Source organism: Muntiacus reevesi, chromosome X, assembly GCF_963930625.1.
Source record: "Muntiacus reevesi chromosome X, mMunRee1.1, whole genome shotgun sequence".
Classification (NCBI taxonomy): domain Eukaryota; kingdom Metazoa; phylum Chordata; class Mammalia; order Artiodactyla; family Cervidae; genus Muntiacus; species Muntiacus reevesi.
In genome coordinates, this window is record NC_089271.1 from 65,783,404 (window position 1) to 65,810,131 (window position 26,728).

Genomic DNA, 26,728 nt, shown 5'->3' on the forward strand with positions numbered 1-26,728 from the left:
TGCAGCATTATTTAGCTAGTCTCTAAATGTTGGCATTATCTTGATTCATATCTCACATCTAGTTAGTCAACACCTGACTTTCATATCTAGTCAGTCAACACCTGACTTATAAGGTGTTGATTAAAATGACTCTTGTGGGTTTCCCTGGTGGCTCGGTGGTAAAGAATCTGCCTGCCAATGCAGAAGACACAGGTTCAATCCCTGCTCTGGGAAACTCCCACATGCCATAGAGCAACTAAGCCTGTGTGCCACAACTATTAAGCCTGTACTCTAGAGCCCAGAAACCTCAAGTATTGAGCCCATGTGTTGCAGATACTGAAGCCCATGTGCCTTAGAGCCCATGCTTTGCAACAAGAGAAGCCACCACAATGAGAAATCCACCCACCCCAACTAGAGAGTAGCCCTTGCTCACTGCAACTAGAGAAAAGCCCACACAGCAACAAAGACTCAACACAGCCATAAATAAATAGCATTATAAAAAATAAAATGACTCATCTCCACCTTTCCCATTCAATTTTTATTATCATCAGCCCAGTGTATGTTCTCATCACCTCATACCTGGATTAGTTTCCTTGATATCAGATTCTCCTAACAACAATGAAAATTGTCACTAAATGAATATTCCTTAAACATCACTTTCATCGTATTACTCTTTGCTCAAAAAGTTTTAATAGCTACAGACTCCTGAGACAATTTATTTTAAATTTCCCTGCTTATTTTTGGTCAGTTCAGTCGCTCAGTCACGTCTGACTCTTTGCGACCCCATGGACTGCAGCACACCAGGCTTCCCTGTCTATCACCAACTTCCAGAGCTTAATCAAACTCATGTCCAATGAGTTGGTGATGCCATCCAACCATCTCATCCTCTGTTGTCCTCTTCTCCTGCCTTCAATCTTTCCCAGCCTCAGGGTCTTTTCCAATGAGTCAGTTCTTCACATCAGGTGGCCAAAGTGCTGGAGTTCATCTTCAACATCAGTCCTTCCAATTAATATTCATGACTGATTTCCTTTAGGATGGACTGGTTGGATCTCCTTGCTAAGGGACTCTCAAGAGTCTTCTCCAACAGCACAGTTCAAAAGCATCAATTCTTCAGTGCTCGGCTTTCTTTATGATCCAACTCTCACATTCATACATGACTACTGGAAAAACCAAGGGCTTGACTATACAGACCTTTGTCAGTAAAGAAATGTCTCTGCTTTTTAATATGTTGTCTAGGTTTGTCATAGCTTTTCTTCCAAGGAGCAAGCATCTTTTAATTTCATGGCTGCAGCCACCATCTGCAGTGATTTTGGAGCCCAAGAAAATAAAGTCTGTCACTGTTTCTATTGTTTCCCCATCTATTTGCCATGAAATGATGGGACCTGATGCCGTGATCTTAGCTTTTTCAATGTTGAGTTTTAAGCTGGCTTTTTCACTCTCCTCTTTCACTTTCATTAAGAGGGTCTTTAATTCCTCTTCACTTTCTGCCATAAGGGTGCATATCTGTATATCTGAGGTTATTGATATTTTTCCCTGCAATCTTGATTCCAGCTTGTGTTTCGTCCAGGCAGGCATTTCACATGATGTACTCTGCATATAAGTTAAATAAGCAGCATGACAATGTACAGCCTTGCCTTTCCCAATTTGGAACCAGTCCACGTCCATGTCCATGTCCATGTCCATGGAACCAGACCAGTTCCATGTCCAGTTCTAACTGTTGCTTCTTGATCTGCATACAGATTTCTCAGGAGGCAGGTCAGGTTGTCTGGTATTCCCATCTCTTTAAGGTCTTCATAATCTCACCCTACCTTACTTGCCCAATTTTGTTGATACTTATATTCCAACATGGGCTTCCCTTGTGGCTCAGCTGGTAAATAATCCATCTGCAATGCAGGATATCTGGGCTCAATCACTGGGTTGGGAAGATCCCCTGGAGAAGGGAAAGGCTACCCACTCTAATATTCTGGCCTGGAGAATTCCATGAACTGTATAGTCCATGGGGTTGCAGAGTCAGACACAACTGAGTGACTTTCACTTCACATACTCTAACATGCAAGCTCCTCTCTATTCATCTTGGCTTCTTCACTGTCTACTCACAAGTCTCAGCTTCACCCATGGTATTTTTTTTTTCCCTCACCTGAAGTGCCTTTCCTTCTTTTCTCCTTCCATATGAATACCATGCATCCCCAAAAGCCTGAATAAGTCCCACCTAGTAAATAAATTTCATTAACAATGTGATCACTGTCACTGTAAAATACTAATCTAATGGTTTTGTAATTCTTTATATACTGTCTTGAATGATTTTCTATTATTTTTGTGAATTAGCTTTGCCTCTCCAATTAGACTTTATACTTTCTGAAGACAGTTCTGCAAACACAGTAGTTATTAAATGGGTATTTGATAATTGTCTTATATAAAGAAGAAAGACTACCCTACTTCCTCACATCCAGTGCTTTTGAAGCACTTTAGAGATGTGATCAAAATCCCTAAGTCTGCCTGGAGTTTGAATGATTTATGACAAAGGATTCTTCTCTAATGAAAAGAAATCCTATGTACTTTGGCAGTACAAACAGGCTTTTGGAAGCAATAGAAGAGACACAGAAAGGAAACAGGGCTTCATTATTGGCTCTAGTCTTTCAGGAACTGAGAGAACAATAAACCTCTCACTCAGTTTCAAGTAAGCAATGTCAGGAAGCCCAGCTAATAAAGAAAAGATAAACTGAAAGTCCTTTTACTCTTCTCTGCTAGATTTATTTCTTCAGTTAGACAAGCCTTGGAAAGAGAAGTCTGGGAATTTATAAAGTCTTGATGCCCCACTAGAGTGAGATTGTCTTTAAAATGAGTTTTATTAATAAAGTTTCTGTAAACTGGCCTAGAAACCAATTATCTAAAGTAGCCCCAAACAGTTATTTTATTACATATCTTGAATTATAGCTCTCAAACCACCTGAAATATTCTTGTGAGTTGGTTTTCTGTTACATATTTATTTGAAATCATAAACTGTGTAAGAGTAGAAACCTCATCTACCTTATTCACCCCATGTATGTCTAGTGCTTTGAAAAGTGCCTGGTACAAAACAGAAGCTTAATAAACTGCTGAAAGAATAAATGAGAAAAAGCAGCTTTCCAGTGACTACGATTTTGAAGGGCTAATCACACAACTTATTCCAAAAATACATTCATTCCTTGCCTCATACAACCTTACCAAGCATGCTGTGTGAGATGGGGAAGGTGATGGTGGGCTGGCCTGTCATTCTCCAGCGGCTACAGAGATAGGAGAGGTCTGTTCTAAGCATTTCCACTATCATCTTGTTGTCTAGAGCCAGGTAGAATTGTTGCTGGTCTATAAACTAAGAAAAAGAAAAATAATAGTTTAGAATAATTAATCTCATAACTATCAAATAATATTTTAAAATACTAATATATTCATAAAGGTGTATAAGATATCACAGAGGCAACAATACCTCCAAATTTAATGCCTAATTCTTCCCAAAGTATCTGGTGTCCTATTAGTACATATAGTTGTCTTAGATATTTTTAGTGTGCTATAGTTAACAAAGTGTTTTCAAGTACATGATTTTATTTAATTCTAACAACCCAGTGAGGGCTTTTCTCCTTTTTAATAGACAAAAAGTAAGGCCAAGAGACACTGAGTAGATTAGCAAAGTTATATGACTAGCAAATGGCAAAATCAGAGATAGAATCTCTGGTCCATTATTCTTTCATCTGTACTTCAGTGCACTATTTCAGATGCAAGATAACAAATGGGGAACTTAATCCTTCTTTCCAGAAAATAGTTTCTACTCCTATACACATACATAATAAGGCTTGCTACTGTAATATGGGTAATAAACATCATGCTAATAAACAATGTATTTCATGGCTAAAATAGTACCAACATTTTTGTTTAGAAGAGGATATGAAAAATTTCTAAGCATGTAAAAAGGGCCCATCTCAAAAAGAAATAGAAGATCTAATTTGGTAGCTGAATATTACCAAAAAAGACTATATTTTGTTTATAAAGGATACAGTATTATATTTAATCTTTAATAAAGAGCACTCACTGCTTCTGCAATACCAAGGTCTACTCTTGGTAGCCACAGTCACTTGGCAAAGCTCTTTGCTGCAACATCAATTCAGTCTAACTCAACAAATATTTACTAAGCAATTTAATATGTACAAGGTCCCATGGAACTCTGACACTTCTCCCAACTCCAGTAAATGCTTTATTTCTATAGTGTTTCTCTTTTATTTTTATTCATCTCAATGTACACCAAAGCTTATTCCACCCACCTGTGGAGTGAAGGTAAAGATAGTTTTCCGAATGTCATAGAGTTTTGAAGTTCCAAGGACACCCATGTGTCTGTAGGGTCTTCCACTGAGTTTCATTCTACTGTTGCATCCTGATATAGAATTGAGAAATGGTCAAGATATTTTCAGTGCACAAATCCTACCAGCAAACATTTTTTGCATTAGTTTATGCTTTCTTATTGAACAAAATAAGTTCTGTGTCTCAAAGTTAATGTCCATGTGATGTACAGGGCCATACTAAGCACCATGGGCTTTCCAAGAGAAAGAATAGGCAGTTATCTGTGTTCTTAAGACAAATTATGCTCTTATAAAAAAAGTCAAATCATCTACATGAGATAAGAATACATATAAAAATTAATAGTTCTATGAATGATAGAATGCTATTACCAATATTCATACACTGAATTTCCTTAAAGCTCATGAAAAGTACAAAAGCTATTCTGATTATCAGACTTAACAGTATAAACTCTGCTTCAAGAAAGCTGAACAAAAATCTCATCAGTTTAAAGATGGCAAACTAAACTGGAAAAAGTGAAATAAGAGTGCACCTTGATCTTCTTCAATACTGACACATTTTATTCAATGGAGCAACACATTTTAACCAAATAAATCAAGATATTTTAATATTCTTATATCTGATAAGAAATTTTGTGGACCCTTAGAGTAAAATTTACTTTGCAGAGAAGCTATTTTGAAAACTAGAAAAAGGGGGAAGACTTAAACTATCAGCTACAAAAGTAAGGCACAATTTTAATGAAAATATAAATACACACATTGTGTGTCTCAATATCTTGTATGTGTATATATACACATATGTATGTGTGTACACACACTGTGCACATTCGCACACACATCCACCTTATTTCCTTGAGTATAAGATGTCAGTTTTTGAATAGTTTAGCATTCTGAAATTAGAATATATCTGATAATTGATGTCTATGTTAAATGCAGTTGCATTTCTTTTTGTCTTTCAAAAGGCAATTATAATATCAATAACTCTTATAATGAGGAAATATTTCATTTATTCACACACACTTTGTCCTTTTATAACAAAGGACAGCATGATATACATTGCTCTCAAACCCTTTTTTTCCCAAAATATATATTAAATATCCTTTCATATCAGTACTAACAGAATTAGTACCACTTTTTTTGGGGGGGTGGGGGCTGTAATCCATTGTTCTTACGGATTTCATTTTTGTTTCCTCTTTATCCTACATATGATACCTAACAAATATGCCACTTTTTTAGTGTTGCTTCACTCTTAGGGACAGAACCAAAGAGCTATCAAAGCCTTTGGCCATATTCCAGGGTCTACTCTATAAAGCACACGTTTTACCTGAGATTGATATCACATGCAGGTTTATCTACTGTTCCTTCCATTTTGTTTCTTTTTATTGTATTATGGTAAAATATACATAAAATTTACCATTTTAACTGTTCAGTGACATTAAATACATTTGCAATGTTGTACAGCTATCACTTCCACCCATCTTTAGAAATTTTTCATTTTCCCAAACTGAAACTATAACCATTAAACAATAACTCCCCAGGCTTCCCTCCTCCCAGTCCCTGGCAATCACCATTCTTTCTGTCTCAATGAATTTGCTTACTCTAGATACCTCATATATGTAGAGTCATACAATATCCTTTTGTGACTGGCCTATTCCACTTAGAATAATGTCTGAAGGCTCATCCTTTTTATAGTGTCAGAGTTTTATCCTTTTTTAAAGCTGAATAATACTCCACTGTATGCATATAACACATTTTGTTTATCTTTTCATCCATCAATGGATGCTAGGTTCTTTTTTTCAAAATTGCTTATAGTATAATATACATGAAGTTAAACACATGAACCTTGAATATAAAATCTGATGAATTTTTACACAGAAACACACAACCCAAGTCAGGGTATGGAACACTACTAGCCCTGCATTAGCCTCTTTTGTGCCCCTTCCTAGGTATTAATATCCTACAGGCCTCAAAGTTAACCACCATTAAAACTTCAAATACAAGTAAGTATGATTTGTCCATTTTTGAGTTCTATACTAAAAGCATCATACATTATCTAGTTTGTATCTGGTTTCTTTCACTCAACATTGTGTCTATAAGATTCATCCATATTGTTGTACTTAGAATTAGTTCATTCTTTTTCATTGCTATATACATTCAATGTATGAATGCATCATTATTTATCCATTCACTTGCTGACAGACATTTGAATTTTTCCTCCAGTTTTTTGTTATCATTTAAAGTTCCTATGAACATTCTTGCTGTGTGGAAATTCCCAAAGATCACTGCTAGGTTTGGTGATTCACAGGACTCAGCATCGGTTCAGTTCATTCACTCAGTCGTGTCCAACTCTTTGCAACCCAATGGACTGCAGCACACCAGGCTTCCCTGTCCATCACCAACTCCCGGAGCTTGCTCAAACTCATGTTCATCGAGTTGGTGAGGCCATCTAACCATCTCATCCTCTGTTGTCCCCTTCTCCACCTGCCTTCAATCCTTCCCAGCATCAGGGTTTTTTCCAATGAGTCAGTTCTTCATATCAGGTGGCCAAAGTATTGGAGTTTCAGCTTCAGCATCAGTCCTTCCAATGAATATTCAGGACTGATTTACTTTAGGATCAACTGGTTTGATTTCCCTGCAGTCCAAGGGACTCTCAAGAGTCTTCCCCATCGCAACAGTTCAAAACCACCAATGCTTCAGCACTCAGCTTTCTTTATAGTCCAACTCTTCCATCCATACATGACTACTGGAAAAACCATAGCTTTGACTAGATAGACTTTTGTTGGCAAAGGACTCAGCATAGATCTATACTAATGGTAAGGTTTATTACAGCAAAGGGATACAAAGCAAAATCAACAAAGAAAAAAGGTGCATGGTCAAAGTCCAGAGGAAACCAGGCACAAGCTTGTAAGTGTCCTCTTTCTAGTGGAGTTGCGCAGCACACGTTTATTTTCTCCAGCATCATATTTTGACAAAATGTATGAAATGTCTACTAAGGAAGCTCATTAGAGACTCAGTGTCCAGTGTTTATTTTTATTAGGGGCTGGTAGCATAGGCACCCTCTGCCTAGCATGTACCAAAACTCCAAACTTCACCTTCTGGTCTCTTGGCCAAGGTGTCTTTTTCATAAGGACTCAACACGGCAGAGTGAGACCAACCTGCCATATTGTCCTCAGTTATGTCTTTAGGGGTCTTATACTGAGCAGATAAAGCAAATCCATCACCATAAACAAGCACCTTCAAAAGCCAGATGGTTTTGTCCTTAAGTTTCCATTACATTTTTTTAAACTGGCTTGTATCAACACAGGCACAACACAAGCCTGGTCAGTAAACTGAAGCTGACCTGAATGCCTTCCAGAGCTGGGGCAGTGCCGGGATAGTCAAGGCTCACTGACAAGTACAATGCCAGAGGGCACATGCAGTATCATTGGACAAAAATAGTTTATAATCATTAGGGCATCTCCAGTAGGACATACATTAATTAGGCAGTTTAGGTTAACAGAATCCCTAATGTGACTGACATCCTACTGTGAGGCTTCCCGCCTTAGTGTTTCCAATCCAGTCCAAAAAATTCAGTTCAGAATTTGGTTTCAATGGGACTGTTTTCTGAAGGTAGCTGGATCCAAAAAAATTTGTTTTTTCAGGGCACCAGTTCATCTGCCTTGCAAGTGTGGATTCCATGTGGAGGTGCTGAGTGGAAGGTAGAGGAGCTGGAGCCAACCCCTGCTGTCTCATAGTTAGCTCTGTCAGATCTGACTCTGGGATTAGCAGTCAATTTGAATTCAAAGCATTCTCAGCAGCAGGGAAGACAACACATGCTTTTATTAAGGAGAAGAGGAAAGCTTCCAGGAATTTCAGAATTTCCAGTTCTAAAAATCAAAGATCATTAATGCCCTCACCCTTCACTCATGCCTCCTCAGGTGTTTTTTCTCCACTGTTACAAAACCTGTGTGTCCCATTTAGCAGTTATAGTTGTACAATCAACCTCTCCTCTCATCCAGACCTTTTGTCTAGAAGATTTGTATGTAAGAAGTTTAAAAGCATTTTCAAAGGCAAACATGTTAAAATAACTTAATCAGAAAGATATATCATGTCCAGGAATTGGGTAAGGTGAAATTCTGAATTTTCAAATGTTTTAAAATTGGGTTTTCATACTTCCCATTCCTTTCACCCTGATCAGTTTATTATCTAGTGAGCAGCCTAGAAAAGATCATTCTTTTTATGTGGACAGCTACATTTAATAAACATACTGCCTTATCTAGGTTTATGTATCAGGGTGAAGGAGAAGGAAGTAGAGTCAGGCTAACAGTCTATTTTAAGCTGTAACTAATCTAGAAAGTCAAACATGATCATTAACAGCAGGGACACAGACTCAGGAAGGATCAAGAGTTTGATCTGAGAGGAATGGTGAAGGATGTCACATTCCATATTATATGCCCTCCCCCAATTTGCAGCTTTCACAGAAATCACGTTAGGAATGTAACCAGCTTTTGTATTAGAAATATAGAGCCAATCAGAGGATCAATTTCAGATAGTCCCATCAGAAAATAAGACTTTTCCCTTGGCCATCTGCAACTCAGCTGACTCAAATGGTCCAGCCAGCATCAGGGGTGGTTTTACAATTTAGGATCATAAGAAGGGTGATCCAAATCTGCAACAATCCAAGTCTGAATTCATTTAAACCTCACATAGTTCATTTAGAATTCATTTAGCCTGTGTCTGCTTTCAGTTCAGCACATCTGGTGCTGATGTGGGTATAGTCTATAGCAGACCTTATCAGGTTTCAGCTGAGAATCAGATCCACGGAATTAGAATCTGTAAATTTAGGATGCCAAGAGAATTTTCTTAGACAGCAGCAAGTTGAGATGGTACAGGGCTAGTCAACCATGGTTTAAGTCCAAGTCCAAGACCAAGTGACAAACAAGATTCCCCCAGGCTCTTCTTATTGTGCCTAACATTCCAAATTAACACAGTCAAAAATGTGCACAAGAGGATAAAAAAAAAACAGCCTCTTAAGAGTTACACATTTGATTTCACAACTAAAAACTGCTTTTTAAACTCAAAAAGTGTATTTTCATCTGAAGACTGCCTCTCTTTTCATGTTGTCTTCCTTTTTCTTGAAACTCCAATAGCAAAAAAAATGATAGCAAAAATTACTAGTTATGGAGACTAGTTTTATTTCCAATACTCAAAGAGTTTGAATTCCAATCTGCTCACTGGCAGCAAAAAGCAAGGTAGTTGTATCCCACTGATGTTCTTTTTTCTTTTTGCAACTTTTCCTGATAGAAATGATCCCTCTAGCTTTATGAGACTACAAGGATATAATATTTTACATCAGTGTCTATCATATACCCAGATCCAATAGCCACAAAATGCAAAGCCAGTTTTAAAAGTTCCTCCTTTCCCCTCTTTGCTCAAGTTTTCTCAAACCTTGAGCAGAAAATCCAGCATTTATAGGCTTACTGTTGTAGTTGCAGGGAGATCCCTGTTGAAATGTAGGAGTGGGGGTAGAAGGCAGGAGCAGCAGTGGCTAGAGTGTTTTTCTCCCTTTGATTTTTTGTTTATAAAATTTTGCTCCCACTCTGGGAAGTGATGGGGCAATAGATAGGGAAACAATAGAAACAGTGACAGACTTAATTTTCTTGGGCTCCAAAATCACTGCAGATGGTGACTGCAGCCACAAAATTTAAAGACACTTGCTCCTTGGAAGAAAAGCTATGACAAACCTAGACAGCATATTAAAAAGCAGAGACATTACTTTGCCTACAAAGGTCCATATAGTCAAAGTTATGATTTTTCCAGTATTCATGTATGGATATGAGAGTTGGACCATAGAGAGGGCTGAGTGCCAAAGAATTGATGCTTTTGAACTGTGGTTTTGGAAAAGATTCTTGAGAGTCCCTTAGACTGCAAGGAAATCAAACCAGTCAATGCTAAGGAAAATCCATCCTAAATATTCATTGGAAGGACTGATACTGAAGCTGAAGCTCCAATACTTTGGCCACCTGATGCGAAGAGCTGACTCATTAGAAAAGACCCTGATGCTGGGAAAGATTGAAGGCAGGAGAAGGAGATGACAAAGGATGAGATGGATGGATAGCATCACTAACTCAATGGACATGAGTTTGAGCAAGCTCCAGGAGCTGGTGAAAGACAGGGAAGCCTGGCGAGCTGCAATCTTTGGGGTCACAAAGAGTCGGACATGTCTGAAGAACTGAACAACAACAACTGGGAAGTGATTTAACCTCCCCCCCAACCCGCACTCCCCCACCCTCCGCCCCCAGCACACACACATGAACAAAAGGAACACAAACTTTTCAAGACTTTGGCCCATTCAAAGTTCACCTTTGGGAATGTTTGGACCCTTTTCCTCCAACCTGGAGGAGAAAATAAAAACAAAAGGCACCCAGGTTGCACTTTTCCCTCTCACTTTAGCCATTGTGTCCAAAAGTAGCCAGAGGATGCTTCAACCCAATGAGCATCTAAGAGGATGCTCTCTTGGAGTTGGATCTAACATTTTAAAATTACATAGTGTAACTTTTACCTCCTATGACAGACAGCAGCTCAACTACTTTTTTATACCACAGATAATTCCATAAATACCCAATATCACAGGTTTGTCATCCTCTACCATCCTTTTCTCAAACAATGTTTTTGCCATATTTAAGTGAGTTAAGGTCATGCTAGACAATCCCACCACTGTCACCAGTATGTTGCGAGTCCTGAAAATCACCCCAGATTTGGTAATGATGTGATTCATAGTCGGAGGACTTGTGGGACTCAGCAAATAGTCATACTTGGGGCTAATATTTATTATAGCAAAAAGACACAAGGCAAAATCAGTAAAGGGAAAAATGTGCGTGGGGCAAAGTCTAAAGGAAACCAGGAACAAGCTTTCAAGATCCTGTCCCAGTAGTCACACACCACATGCTTAATTCTCCCAGCATCACACCCGTGTTGTGACAACATGTGTGAAGTGCTGCCTATTAGCAGTAGAGACTCAGTACCCAATGTTTTTTAAAGTGCTGGTCACATGAGCACCCTCTGCCTGGCCTGCACAAAAACTCTAGACTCTTAGAAAAAAATCAGGTGTTCAGCATAAGCCATGTTGTTTGCTCAACTTAGAGCAAATTATCCTTGTCAGTTAGGGGATGGTGGAAACCCTTCCTAAATCTGAGTCTTCAGATGCCAGCCAAGGGCCAACTTTGCAAGCAGGCTTTTCTAAGGATAGCATTTCTGACCTGTCATGTTAACTCTTTGCTGCACATTGTCCACGTCTTTCAGAGCATATATGTATGCATTTCTGTTGAGTATACACCCAGTAGTGGAAGTGATAGGCCCAGGGAATGTGTATATTCAGTTTTTTTAATAGCTGCCTGTTAAACTGATACCTTACCACCATAAAATGCTATTCATTATTTCTATTAATTTTTTTTTTGCCTTTAGTATACTTTGTCTGATATTAGTACAGTTACACCAGCTTCACTTTGTTTACTACTGCATGGCATATTGTTTTTTATACTTTTGTTCTCAACCTGTGTCCTTTTCAGGTGAAACTCCTTTCTGTAGTATGTTGCTGGATTTTGCTTTATTATGCAACTTGACAATCTCTGTCTTTTAATGGAAACACTTAGCCCATTTATATTTAATATAGTTACTGGATATTTGGATTTAAATCTTACATATTACTTCTTGATTTCCATTTGCCTCATTTATTATTGCTTATTTCTCTGTTTTTGCCTTGCTTTGGATTAAACAAGAATTTTATTGTATCATTTCCCCTACATCAAATTGTTAGACATTCTTTTACTATTCTTTTAATAGTTACTACAGAGAAGCTCTTCTCAACTGGATTCCACCAGAGATTTAATTCTCTAAATATTCATTGACTATATTAACTTATCTTCCTTGTATTTAAAATGGAACTAGGGTCCACCTCCCTTGGGAGAATGGAAAATAAAAACATTTTTTGTAGCGTCAGGAAGCATTTAACAGGAGGCTTCCTGTGTGCTGTTTTGGATCTGTTATGAATCCTCTGCTCCTTATTAATACTGAAGAGGAGGGGCAAGCCTCTTCTGGGGCTGAGGAATCCAGGCATTCTCTTAGTTAGTTTTTCAATATGGTGATAAGTACCCTCTTCCTTCTTATGAACTGTATGGTAAAAGTGATTGTTTACAACTCTTTCTTTAATATGGATTGCCTTATGTTTTGTAAGTCTGGAATTTTAATCTTCATCTCTGCTGAGAAAAACTACCTTGTTAGACAGTATATATGCCCACGCCATGTTGATTAAAACACCTTTGCTCCATCAGAGCTTGGGTTCCCGTGTCTTTCTTTCTTTCTTTTTCTTTCTTTCTTTCTCTCTCTCTCTCCCCCTCCCTCTCTCTCTCTATTTCTGGCTGATTCCCTGGAGCACAAAAGCTGGCTGTGTAACCCAGGGAATATTAGCCTCTTTCCTCCTTTCACTCTCTCATCGCTGACTCCAGACCACCAGGTTCCCCTCCAATAAAGGACCAACAAGTAGCGCCCAGAACAGGGACTCCAGTACACGTGGCAGATTCGGATGGAGTGACCCCAGAGGGCCTATTGAGGCTGGTAAGTACTAAGACATAGGTCAATCAGCTGGGAAGCCCCCTCACTTTTCTCTTTACTTTATCACTTCTTTAAAGTTCAGGGATTTTCAGTTTCACACCAGCGAATAGAGGCTTGCCCTCAGACAGTGGTTGAATGTAACCCTTGGTTCCCTGATGAAGGTAGTTTTGATTTAGAAATTTGGCATCAGGTCAAAGAGAATGTTGAACGAGCCGTCAGACAGGGAAAAAATATTCCGATAGATTTCTGGCCCCTATGGGCTCTCACTGAAGCTGTGATTCTGCCATTCCAAGGTAATTCTAGCCCTCCTGATGTTCAGCAACAAGCAGAAGACTTATTACATGAATATGAATTAGTCGATGAAGCCTTACAAAAGGCCCAATTAGAACAACATAAGATATTTCAGAATTTTCCTACTAGCCCTGCCCCGATTGCTCCAAGCGCTACTTCCCTGCCAGAGGGCACAAATCCCAAAAATCTCTCCCTTGATAGAATCTAAGGATTCTGGCAAAGACTCCCTTAAGCCCATACTGTAATTGAAAAAACAAGAAAGAAAAAAGCTAAAAGACAACTAAAAAAAATTACTTGTTTATGAAAATGCAAATCAGGAATGTCAAAGGGCTATAACCCCAATTCGTGAGACAGGGACTATTTTTGATTATTTGAAGGCTTGTCGCAATATAGGATCAGAAACTCAAAAGATGCAAATGCTAGCTGAAACAATGGTTGCTGCCTTAAGAAAAGGAAAATAAAGGATGCTTTAACATGTGGAGATAACTACCAATTAAAAAGGGACTGCCCTAAGAAAGCTAAAAAAAAAAAAAAACAAAAACAAAACAAAAACACCTCCAAAAGTTTGCCTCCACTGCCATAGAGGAATGCATTGGGCCAAAGAGTGTAAATCTAAATTTGACATTGAAGGAAAACCTATTCCGAGAAACTCCAAGGAGACCCCCCAAGTCCCCTTCAACAAATACCAGGGGCAAATTTCATCTTTTCCCTCAAACCCTCAACATCTGGCAGTGCTGCCATCGATATACCAGCCCTAAATGACTTTCTCCTTTACCCTCAAGCAGTTCCCTCTAGAATATGTACTGGACTTTTTGGGACCCTGCCCCCACAAACCTTTGGTCTTTTACTTGGCCGTTCTAGTTTGACTTAACAGGTAGGAAGGCCAGGGGTCTCCAAATGGAGAAAATAGGCTGCAAGTGTCAGACATTTTTATCTCTCTTAAGTGGCAGGAGGAAACAAATTAGTGATATTTCTTGTTTTTCCTTCTCTATACAAATTTAAAAGGAGGGTTCTCTTAAAATACTGTGTTGCCATAATGACACCTGGTTTCACTTAAAGTTAACTATTCTCAAATTCTGAGTTAATCAATGCATTTTTCTTATAGAAATATTTGTCTTAAGCTATCTTAACATGCTATACATTTACCCCAGACTCTGTCTTCAAGTCGGTTCAGCCTAATGGCTCAGAATCTACTTGACAAACCAGTATGTTATACTCGGATATTGTTCCCCTAATCTATGTAAACAAAACTATTTGTATGGTAATCTGCCTTTCTTCAAGATTCATGTCAATCATTTTATGGCCCAGGACAACTCACCTGGTGCCAAGGTTATCTCAAAATGCATGTTGTGGGTGAGGGGCCTGGTGCTATTCTCTGAGTTTTGAGATATTTCCTTTCTTTAATTAGCAGACTGCTAGTAGTTATATGACATCTGGCTAAAGACTAGCAGGGGGGCACTCTTTCTGCCCCCTTTTAATGTCTGTCAGAAGCTTTCTCTATTTCCTTTATACTTTAATAAAACTTTATTACAAATAAATCTCAATTTGAGAACACATTACAAACTTCTACCAGTTTCCAAATAGCTTTTCTAAAATATTTTGGAGAAATTTCATTTTATTATCCTTCTGGTAGGCTGTGAAATTTCTTCAAAAATACTAAATTTATTATTTCCCACATTATCAGCTCTCAGCCTATACCACAAGCTGAGGTTTTTTATATAGATGGGACTAAAAACACCAAAGCTTCATTCTGGTCTCTTAAAGAATATAAAGTCTTTTATACTAATTTTCAGTCTGCTCAACAAAATGAATTATATGCTCTTATTCAAGTTATTTGCCTACATCCTTACTCCATTAACATAGTCTCTGACTCTATATATTCAGTTTTTGTATTAAAAAATATAGAAACCTCCACCATAAACTCTTAGTTCTATTAAAACAGACAATGGCCCTGCCTATATTTCTAGACACTTTATCTTTCTCTATTAAACATATTACAGGTATTCCTTATAATCCACAGACAAGAGACATAGTTGAATAAACACATCACACACTAAAGTTACAAATAAAAAAATTAAAGAAAGGGGAATACACAGGAACGCTACTGTCTTCCTTATCTAAAGCAGACTTTACTAGATTCCAACATAAAATATTTTCTAAATCTATAACTATTGTTAATACAGCTTTATTTGTTTTAATTTTTTTAAAACTTACTACAGGAAGATATCTTAACAAGAACAGAAATACATTTCAAGGAATTGAAGGACACTCCTCTTCCTCTGCCCATTTGGTATCAAGATGGGTTCAATAAACAATGGAAATCTGGGAAATTAATTTTACAGGGAAAGGGATACACTTGTATTTCTCCAGATGGATCCAACAAACTTTTTCCTCGGAAAATTCAACCCAAGGGGGCCCTCGGCATTCAAAATGGAGACGAAACAACAAGAACCCCAGGAGGAAGAAATTCCAATATGGGCCATGACGGTTCTAAAGATCTCTAAGAAGCGCTGCCCTCGGCGACATCGACCTTATGACCTCCCCTCTTGGAGACAAATAAAAACTCTTACCAATCAAGCTAAAAATCTGGTTTCTCAACAGGGAATGCCTCAGAGTCCTGAAAACCACCAACACTGTAGGGCTTAATTATGTCATGAACTCCTGCTTGAGAAAAAATGCCCTAGAGAGTGAAGCATACATCCTTGACTGATAACAGTCTATGTTAAATTAGTACTTTTACCACTTCTTGAACAATGCAAGAATCTTATAACAGACTTCATTCACATCCTGCCTTTTATTTATTTATTACTATCTCTGTCATTTACTTAATCTCTACTTTTATTTTATCCATAAAGTATTATTATTAGTGTTGTTTCAAACAGTCAATTTTTTAAGAAGTTGCTCAATCATGTCTGACCATTTGCGACCCCATGGATTATATAGTCCATGAAATTCTCCAGACCAGAATACTGGAGTGTGTAGCATTTCTCTTCTCCAGGGGATCTTCCCAACCCAGGGATCGAATCCAAGTCTCCCATATTGCAGGTGGTTTCTTTACCAGCTGAGCCACAAGGGAAGCCCAAGAACACAGCAGTGGGTAGCCTATCCCTTCTCCAGGGGATCTTGCCAACCCAGGAAGCAAACTGGGGTCTCCTGCATTGCAGGTGGATTATTTATCAACTGAGCTATCAGGGAAGCTCAATGCAAGAATCTTACAACAGACTTCGTTCACATCCTGCCTTTTATTTATTTATTACTATTTCTGTCATTTCTTAATTTCTACTTTTATTTTATCCATAAAGTATTGTTATTAATGTTGTTTTAGACAGTCAATAGTCTTTTATATTTACACTTTCCATTTCTCTTTCTTCTGTCTGTGATTACTGTTCTTCTGCCAGAGTTCCCTTTAATGTTTCTTTTAGTGTGAGTCTGCTAGTAATACATTCTCAGGTTTTACCTATCTGAACATGCCTTTACTGCCAAATTCAGACTTAAATTGAATAAAGTAGGAAAAACCACTAGACCATTCAGGTATGACCTAAATCAAATCCCTTACAATTATACAGTGGAAGTGACCAAGAGATTCAAGGGATTAGATCTGATAGACAGAGTGCCTGAAGAACTATGGATGGAGGTTTATGACATTGTACAGGAGGCAGTGATCAAGACCATCCCCAAGAAAAAGAAATGCAAAAAGGCAAAATGGTTGTCTGAGGAGGCCTTACAAATAGCTGAGAAAAGAAGAGAAGTGAAAGGCAAAGGAGAAAAGGAAAGATGCACACATTTGAATGCAGAGTTCCAAAGAATAGCAAGGAGAGATAAGAAAGACTTCCTCAGTGATCAATGCAAAGAAATAGAAGAAAACAATAGAATGGAAAAGACTATAGGTCACTTCAAGAAAATTAGAGACACTAAGGGAACATTTCATGCAAAAATGGGCACAATAAAGCACAGAAATGATATGGACCTAACAGAAGCAGAAGATATTAAGAAGAGGTGGCAAAAATACACAGAAGAACTGTACAAAAAAGCTCTTCATGACCCAGATAATCACGATGGTGTGATCACTAACCTAGAGCCAGACATCCTGGAATGCAAAGTCAAGTGGGCCTTAGAAAGCATCACTAGAAACAAAGCTAGTGAAGGTGATGGAATTGCATTTGGGCTATTTCAAATCCTAAAATATGATGGTCTTAAAGTGCTGCACTTAATATGCCAGCAAAATTGGAAAACTCAGCAGTGGCCACAGGACTGGAAAAGGTCAGTTTTCATTCCAATTCCAAAGAAAGGCAATGCCAAAGGATATTCAAAACACAATTGCACTCATCTCACACGCTAGCAAAGTAATGATCAAAATTCTCCAAACCAGGCTTCAACAGTATGTGAACTGTGATATTCCAGATGTTCAAGTTGGATTTAGAAAAGGCAAAGGAACCAGAAATCAAATTGCCAACATGTTGGATGACTGAAAAAGCAAGAGAGTTCCAGAAAAACATCTATTTCTGCTTTATTGACTATGCCAAAGCCTTTGACTGTGTGGATCACAATAAACTGTGGAAAATGCTGAAAGAGATGGGAATACCAGACCACCTGTCCTGCCTCCTGAGAAATCTGTATGCAAGTCAAGAAGCAACAGTTAGAACTGGACATGGGACAACAGACTGGTTCTAAATAGGAAAAGGAGCATGTCAAGGCTGTATATCGTCACCCTGCTTATTTAACTTATATGCAGAGTACATCATGAGAAACACTGGGCTGGAGGAAGCACAAGCTGGAATCAAGATTGCCGGGAGAAATATCAATAACCTCAGATATGCAGATGACACCACCCTTATGGCAGAAAGTGAAGAGGAACTAAAAAGCCTCTTGATGAAAGTGAAAGAGGAGAGTGAAAAAGTTGGCTTAAAGCTCAATATCCAGAAAAGTAAGATCATGACATCTGGTTCCATCACTTCATGGCAAATAGATGGGGAAACAGGGGAAACAGTGGCAGACTTTATATTCTTGGGCTCCAAAATCACTGCAGATGGTGACTGCAGCCATGAAATGAAAAGAGACTTGCTCCTTGGAAGAAAAACTATGACCAACCTAGACAGAATGTTAAAAAGCAGACATTACTTTGCCAACACAGGTCCATCTAGTCAAAGCTATGGTTTTTCCAATAGTCATGTATGGATGGGAGAGTTGGACTATAAAGAAAGCTGAGCACCAAAGAAATGATGCTTTTGAACTGTGGTGTTGGAGAAGACTCTTGAGAGTCCCTTGGACAGCAAGAAGATCCAACCAGTCCATCCTAAAGGAACTCATTCCTGAATACTCATTGGAAGGACTGATGCTGAAGCTGTAGCTCCAATACTTTGGCCACATGATGCAAAGAACTGACTCATTGGAAAAGACTCTCATGCTGGGAATGATTGAAGGCAGGAGGAGAAGGGGACCAGAAAGGATGAGATGGTTGAATGGCATCACCGACTCAGTGGACATGCGTCAGGAGTTGGTGATGGATAGGGAAGCCTGGTGTGCTGCAGTCCATGGGGTCGCAAAGAGTCAGACACGACTGAGCGACTATAGTGAACTGTTCTGAACTGAACATGCCTTAGCATCACCTTTATTTATGAAGGATATTTTCACTGGATATAGAATTATAGTATGGCAGCTATTTTTCTCAATAATTTATAAGTGACCTTCAGTTGTTCTGTGGAGTTCATTGGTTTTGTTGAATGGTCAGCTGTACACTTGATCATTGTTCCTTTGAAAGCAATGTATGTTTTCTTAACTCTAGCTATTGTAAGGTTTTCCCTTTGTCTTGGTTTCCAGTTTGATTATTAAATTTAGGTTTGAATTTATCTTGTTCACAGATTTTTAGCTCTTTTGGATGTTTAACTTGATATCTTTAGTAATATTTGAAAAACTTCTATCTCTTCAAATAGATCCTATTCCATTCTTTTCCTTGTTCTTGAACTCTAGAACTTTTCACTGTTTCTTAATACTCTTTTGATTTTCCATTCTTTTTCTATCCTTTTTCCTATGTGCTTTAATGTGGCTATTTTACACTGATTTAGTTTTTGGTTCATTAATCCTCTCTTCTACTGTCTCTTATGGTATTAATCTCATCTATTACATTTCTTTTTTTTTTTTTTTCCTTTTTAAAATTATTTTTATTTGGCTGCGCTGGGTCTTAGTTGCAGTATGTGGGATCTAGTTCCCTGGCTAGGGAACGAACCTGGGCCCTCTTCATTGGGAGCACAGAGACTTAGTCACTGGACCACCAGATAAATCCCCCATCTACTACATTTCTAATTTCACTTATTGTATTTTCTAGTTTTGAAATTCTATTGGATCTTTTTTAAAAATAGATTCTAGTTTTCTAGTGAATATCATCTTCTACACCTATTTTTGGAATGAATTAACAGTTTATGAGTCCTGTCTGATAGCTCCCAAAATGTGAATTATATATGTTTCAAAAATATATTAAAATTTTAATTGACTTTTACTGTAGTGAAATATATATATATATATATATATATATATATATATATATCACATTAAGTTTACCATTTTAAAAATATAGTTCAGTGGCATTAAGTGCATTCACATTGTTCTGCAACCATCGCCACATCCATTCTCCAGGAGTTTTTCATTACCCCAAACAGAAACTTTTTAACCACTGAATAATAACTCCTCATTATGCACTTCTGGCAACCACCCTTTGATAGCAATCACCATTCTATATTTTGTCTCTATATTCTATATTTTGTCTGACTCCACTAAGTACCTGATACAGATGGAATCATACATATTTATCCATTTTTATCTTGCTTACTTCATTTAGCATAGTATCTTTAAGGTTCTATGTTGTGGCATGTGTTAGTATTTCCATCCTTTACATAAAAACATGAATGATATTCCTATATATATTATGTGTATACACATACACACACACAAGTTTATCTATTCACCTGCCAATGAACATTTGAGCTTTTTCTGCATTTTGGCTATTGTGATTAATGCTGCTTTGAACATTAGTGAACAAACATCTATTTGAGTTCCTGTTTTCCCTTCCTTTGGGTAGTATATGCAGAAATATATATATATATGTACAATTGATTGATCAATTCTATGTTTAATTTTTATGAGGAACTTGCCATACTGTTTTCCACAATGGCTGCACCATTTCAGCTTCCTACCAACAGACCATAAGGGTTCCAACTCCTCTACTTTCTCAATACTTGCTGCTTTTTGGTTTTATTTATTTATTTTATAATAGTTATACCAGTGAGTGTGTAGTGACTCATTACTGGGATTTTGATTGGCATTTCCCTAATGATTAGTGTTGTTGAGCCTCTTTTCATGTGCTTACAGATCACTTGTATATTTTCTTTGGAAAAATGTCTACTCAAGTCCTTTGCCTTTAAAATTTTTTTAATTTAAAAACTCCCCCCAGCTTTATTGAAATATAATTAACATATACCACTGTGTAAGTTTAAGGTGTACAGTGTGATGATTTGATATGCAGATATATTGTGAATGTGTACTATAGCAAGGTTAGTTAATACATCCTTCACCTCAAATAGCTGCAATTTTGTTGTCGTTATGGTGAGAACATTAAGCTCTACTATCATAGCAACTTTCAAGTATACAATATGCTATTTTTAACTATAGTCATCACATTGTACATTACATCTCAGGAACTTATTCATCTTAAAATTGAAAGTTATTACCCTTTGACCAATACTTCCCCATTATTTCCACCTCAGCTCCTTGCAACCATGATTTTACTCTGTTTCTACAAGTTTGATGTTTTTAACTTCCATACATAAGAGAGATCATACAGTATTTGTCTTTCTCTGTCTGACTTTTTTCAACTTAGTAAAATGCTCTTAAGATTCATGGATATTGGTGCATATGGTAGGATTTCCTTTTTCTCATGGCTGAATAATATTCCATTGTTACACACACACACACTACATTTTCTTTATCCATTTATCTGCTGATGTACATTTAGATTGCTTCCATATCTTGGCTATTGTGAATAATACTTCAATAAACCTGGGAATGCCAACATCTAATCTCCTTCAGGTATATATCCAGATGTGGGATTGCTGGATCATATGCTCATTTTTTTAGGAACCTCCATACTGTTTTCCACAGTAGCTGTACTTATTTATTAGGTTGGGGCAAACATAATTGCTGTTTTGGACCATGAATCTTAAATCATTATAACTAGGCTCAAACACATCTTTATTAATCAAAATAGGAGCCATCACAATCAATACATTTTTGCCAACAAGAAATAAGTTTGTTTATTCTTGTAGCATAAAATCTGTGCTTTGGGATTTGAGAAACTGTTGGAAAGCATTTTTTGCCTCCTGCTGGTTGTGGAAGTGTTTTCCCTGCAAAAAGTTGTTGAGATGCTTGAAGAAGTGGTAGTTGGGTGTTGAGAGGTCAGATGAATATGGAGGATGAGGCAAAACTTCATAGCCAAATTCATTCAACTTTTGAAGCCTTGGTTGTGCAATGTGTGGTCAGGTGTTGTGGTGGAGTAGAATTGGGCCCTTTATGTTGACCAATGTTGGCTGCAGGCATTGCAGTTTTCAGTGCATCTTATAGCATACTTCTCAGATGCAATGGTTTTGCAGAGATTCAGAAAGCTGTAGTGGATCAGACTGGCAGCAGACCACCAAACAGTGATCATGACTTTTTTGGTGCAAGTTTGGCTTTGGAAAGTGATTTGCAGCATCTTCTTGGTCCAGCCACCGAGCTGATCATCATCACGTGTCATATAAAATTCACTTTTCATTGCATGTCACACTCTGATTGAGAAATGGTTCACTGTTGCACAGAATAAGAGATGACACTTCAAAATGATGATATTTTTTATTTTCAGTCAGCTCGAGTCACCTACTTATCAAGGTTTTTCACCTTTTCAGTTTGCCTCAAATACCAAACAACTGTAGAATGCTCGACACTGAGTTCTTCAGCAACTTCTCATGTAGTTGTAAGAGGATAAGCTTTGATGATTGCTCTCAATTGGTTATTGTCAACTTCTGATGGCTGGCCACTACACTTCTAAACTTCAAGGCTCTCATCTCCTTTGCAAAACTTCTTGAACCACAACTGCACCATGTGTTTATTAGTAGTTCCCAGGCCAAATGCACTGTTGATGTTGTGAGTTGTCTCCACTGCTTTATGATACATGTTGAACTTGAATAAAAAAATTGCTCAAATTTGTTTTTTGTCTAACATAATTTCTATAGTCTAAAATAAATACAAGATAAACAACAAGTAATAAGTCATTAGCAGAAAAACATAAAGTGAGAAATGCAAATTAAAATGATGTATAATATAAACCACATTTAAGAATGTATTCCAATATTAAATGGCAAAGTTGAACAATGTAAAACTACAATTACTTTTGCAGCAACCCAATACATTCCTACCAATAGTGTACAAGGGTTCCCTTTTCTCTACATCCTTCCCAGCATTTGTTGTCTCATTTTTGGTTTTTAGATAATAGCTATTCTAACAGGTGTGAGGTGGTATCACACTGTGGTTTTGATTTGCATTTCCCTGATAGTTAGTGATGTTGAGTGCCTTTTCATGTACTAATTAGTTATCTGAATGTCTTCTTTGGAGAAATGTCTATTCAAGTTCTCTTTTCATTCTTTACAAATCCTTTGCCCTTTTCCTACTGAATTGTATTAGTACTTTATATATTTTGGGTATTAACTCCTTATCAGATACATGATTTGGAAATATTTTCTCCCAGTCCATAGGCTGCCTTTAGACTTGATTGTTTATTTGACTGGGCAGAAGCTTTTTAGTGTAACATGGTCTTACTTAATGACTTCTGCATTTTTTCTTGTGCTTTTTGTGCCAAATTGAAAAAAAAATCATTGCCAAGACTGATGTCAAATAACTTTTTCCTTCTAGAAGTTTTACAGTTTTGGGTCTTATATTTAAGTGCTTAATCTATTTTGAGTTAATTTTTGTGGGTCCAATTTCATTCTTTTGTGTGTGAATGTCCACTTTTCCCAGTATCATTTGTCAGAGATCATCTTTTCCCCATTTAGCATCCTTGGCTCCCTTGCCACATACCAGTTGACCATATATATATGTGTGGGTTTATTTCTGGGCTTGATTCTGTTCCATTTGTGCATGTGTCTATTTTTATGTGAGAATCATACTCTTTTGATTATTATAGCTTTATATACAGTTTGAAACCAGAAAGTGTAAAGCCTTCAGCCTTGTTCTTCTTTATCAGGATTGCTTTGGATATTTAGAATCTTTCATGCTTCCATATGACTTTAGAATTGTTATTTCTATTTTTGTGAAAAATGCTATTGGAATTTTGATAGGATTGTATTGGATCTATAGATGGTTTTGAGGGGTTGCTTAGGTTTCTGTTGTTGAATTGTATGAGTTCTTTATACATGACTGCAAATATTTTCTCTCATTATATGGATTGTCTTTTTACTCTTTTGATGATATCCTTTCATGCACATGAGTTTTAGATTTTGATGAAGTCTAATTTATATTTTGTTGCCTGTGCTTTTGGTGTTATGGCCAGGAAAGCATTGCCAAATCCAATATTATGAAGTTTTCACCTCTATTCTCTTCTAAGAGTTTTATAATTTTAGCTCTTAGATCTAGGGCTTTGATCCACTTTGAGTTAATTTTTTATATGATGTAAAGCAAGGATCCAACTTCATTCTTTTGCACCTGGATATGAACTTCCAGATCTTCAAGCTGGTTTTAGAAAAGGCAGAGGAACCAGAGATCAAATTGCCAATCTCTGCTGGATCATCAAAAAAGCAAGAGAGTTCCAGAAAAACATCTACTTCTGCTTTATTGACTACGCCAAAGCCTTCGACTGTGTGGATCACAATAAACTGTGGAAAATTCTGAAAGTGATGGGAATACCAGACCACCTGACCTGCCTCTTGAGAAACCTGTATGCAGGTCAGGAAGCAACAGTTAGAACTAGACATGGGACAACAGACTGGTTCCAAATAGGAAAATGAGTACATCAAGGCTGTATATTGTCACCTTGCTTATTTAACTTATATGCAGAGTACATCAAGAGAAATGCTGGTCTGGAAGAAGCACAAGCTGGAATCAAGATTGCCGGGAGAAATATCAATAACCTCAGATATGCAGATGACACCACCCTTATGGCAGGAAGTGAAGAGGAACTAAAAAGTCTCTTGATGAAAATGAAAGAGGAGAGTGAAAAAGTTGGCTTAAAGCTTAACATTCAGAAAACTAATTGCTAGGAGAAATATCAATAACCTCAGATATGCAGATGACACCACCCTTATGGCAGAAAGTGAAGAGGAACTAAAAAGCCTCTTGATGAAAGTGAAAGAGGAGAGTGAAAAAGTTGGCTTAAAGCTTAACATTCAGAAAACTAAGATCATGGCATCTGGTCCCATCACCTCATGGGAAATAGATGGGGAGACAGTGGAAACAGTGTCAGACTTTATTTTTGGGGGCTCCAAAATCACTGCAGATGATGACTGCAGCCATGAAATTAAAAGACACTTACTCCTTGGAAGGAAAGTTATGACCAACCTAGACAGCATACTAAAAAGCAGAGACATTACTTTGTCAACAAAGGTCCATCTGGTCAAGGCTATGGTTTTTCCAGTGGTCATGTATGGATGTGAGAGTTGAACTGTGAAGAAAGCTGACTGCCGAAGAATTGATGCTTTTGAACTGTGGTGTTGGAGAAGACTCTTGAGAGTCCCTTGGACTGCAAGGAGATCCAACCAGTCCATCCTAAAGGAGATCAGTCCTGGGTGTTCATTGGAAGGACTGATGCTGAGGCTGAAACTCCAATACTTTGGCCACCTCATGCGAAGAGTTGACTCATTGGAAAAGACCCTGATGCTGGGAGGGATTGGGGGCAGGAGAAGGGGACGACAGAGGATGAGATGGTTGAATGGCATCACCGACTCGATGGACATGATTTTGAGTAAACTCCGGGATTTTGTGATGGACAGGGAGGCCTGGCGTGCTGCGATTCATGGGGTTGCAGAGATTCAGACACGACTGAGCGACTGAACTGAACTGATTGATCCAGCTTTTGTAGCACCATGTCTGAAAAGACTGTCCCTTCCCCTACTGAATGGACTTGACATCTTTGTCAAAAATCATTTGACCATATCTGTAAGGGTTTATTTCTGGGATTTCTATTTTATTCTACTTTTCTAGAGATTTCCTTATGCTAACACTGAAGAGGAAAAGTTAAAATTTTACATAACCTCCTGCCTGTTCTGCCTCTGTAACTCAGCTTGCTTCTTGCAAAGTCTGGATTACATGGGTCTTGTAGTCTCAGAAAGTGGGGACTTACAATACTAGGAACTGGAGTTTATCTCACTCACCCTTGTCCTTCTCTTTGCAATCGCCCAGCCCCTGCAAACCTGGTTAATCATGCCTGTCCATGTAAATGTCAGGCATCCCCCTCCCCATCTTGACCACTGTTACCGCATGCACGAAATCCCTTAGTTTAAACCAGCCTATTAGCAGCTAGTGTTGTCCACTACAGTCTGTCTATAAAAACTCTGCAATCCCTTTTTGTCAGGGCTCAGATCTTGGAGTGTTAACTCCTCTGGGCCCTCCAGCATAATAAACCTGAGTTCTCCAACTCTCCTAGTGTGGTGCTTGGTTTCTTGAGTACTGGTTTCTACAACATTTCAACACCTTAGATTATTATAGTTAAGTTATGAAATCAGGGTATATCAGTTTTCCATCTAAGTTCTTTTTCTAGATTCTTTTGGATTCCCTTGAGATTCTACATGAATTTCAGGATGAGTATTTTCTATTTTTGCTAAACATATCATTGGGGTTTTGATAGGAATTGTATTGAATCTGTCCATCATTCCAGATAATATTGATGTCTTAACAATATTAACTCTTCCAATTTATGAACATGGGCATATTTCCATTTATTTGTGTTTTAGACTTTGCGTTTCAGAATTTCTGAGAAATGGCCTGTTTTTGATTTGCCTTTACTTTAGTGTGCAGCCTATCCTTCAGGGGTTCAACTGAAAGCCTCAGGTGTTTATCATAGTCCCTTTCACACACACACACACAAAAATGTCCTGAAATGGAACTTCTGTCTTCCCAGCAGTGAGACTTTATACTTGCTTTCTTGGCCCTTCACTCCATGCAAGCATAGCTTAAGAATCAGCAAATGCCTCAAAAAGAAAGTGCACAGAGAATGGTAAGCTTACTTCTCTGAGGTCCTCTTCTCCCCAGGGTTTTGGTTTCTCATGTCTTGGCTGTCTTAATTACTTTCTGATGCCTTCATTCACTTTTATTTTTAAAATCCAACCAGGATAGTTGTTCTTACTATGAAGGTTAGTCTGATAAAACCTATTTCAACACAGCTGAAAGCTGAAAATCTACCTTATTCTTTTAAACTGTGGCAAAACATATCATAATTCAGCCATTCTTGTTCATACACGTTAGGTTGCTTCTATTGTTGTTTTGCCATAGAACAAATTATATTGTAATAACCATCTTTATTTATATATATA

The 26,728-nt window shown here is 37.7% G+C and overlaps 2 protein-coding genes across 7 annotated transcripts in view; one reads left to right on the forward strand and one right to left on the reverse strand.

Moving 5' to 3' along the window:
* Positions 1-26,728, forward strand: part of PIN4 (peptidylprolyl cis/trans isomerase, NIMA-interacting 4) — a 1,195,450-nt gene that overhangs the window by 471,712 nt on the left and 697,010 nt on the right. The gene's annotated exons all lie outside the window — the stretch shown is intronic.
* The window catches only part of PHKA1 (phosphorylase kinase regulatory subunit alpha 1), a 171,551-nt gene that overhangs the window by 70,863 nt on the left and 73,960 nt on the right, over positions 1-26,728 (reverse strand). For all 5 annotated transcript variants that reach the window (XM_065915165.1, XM_065915164.1, XM_065915168.1 and 2 more), the window contains exons 15-16: positions 4,272-4,381; positions 3,184-3,328 (exon numbers count right to left, since the gene is read on the reverse strand). In XM_065915165.1, the coding sequence (XP_065771237.1) occupies positions 3,184-3,328; positions 4,272-4,381 (255 nt within the window). The remainder of the gene's footprint in view (positions 1-3,183; positions 3,329-4,271; positions 4,382-26,728) is intronic.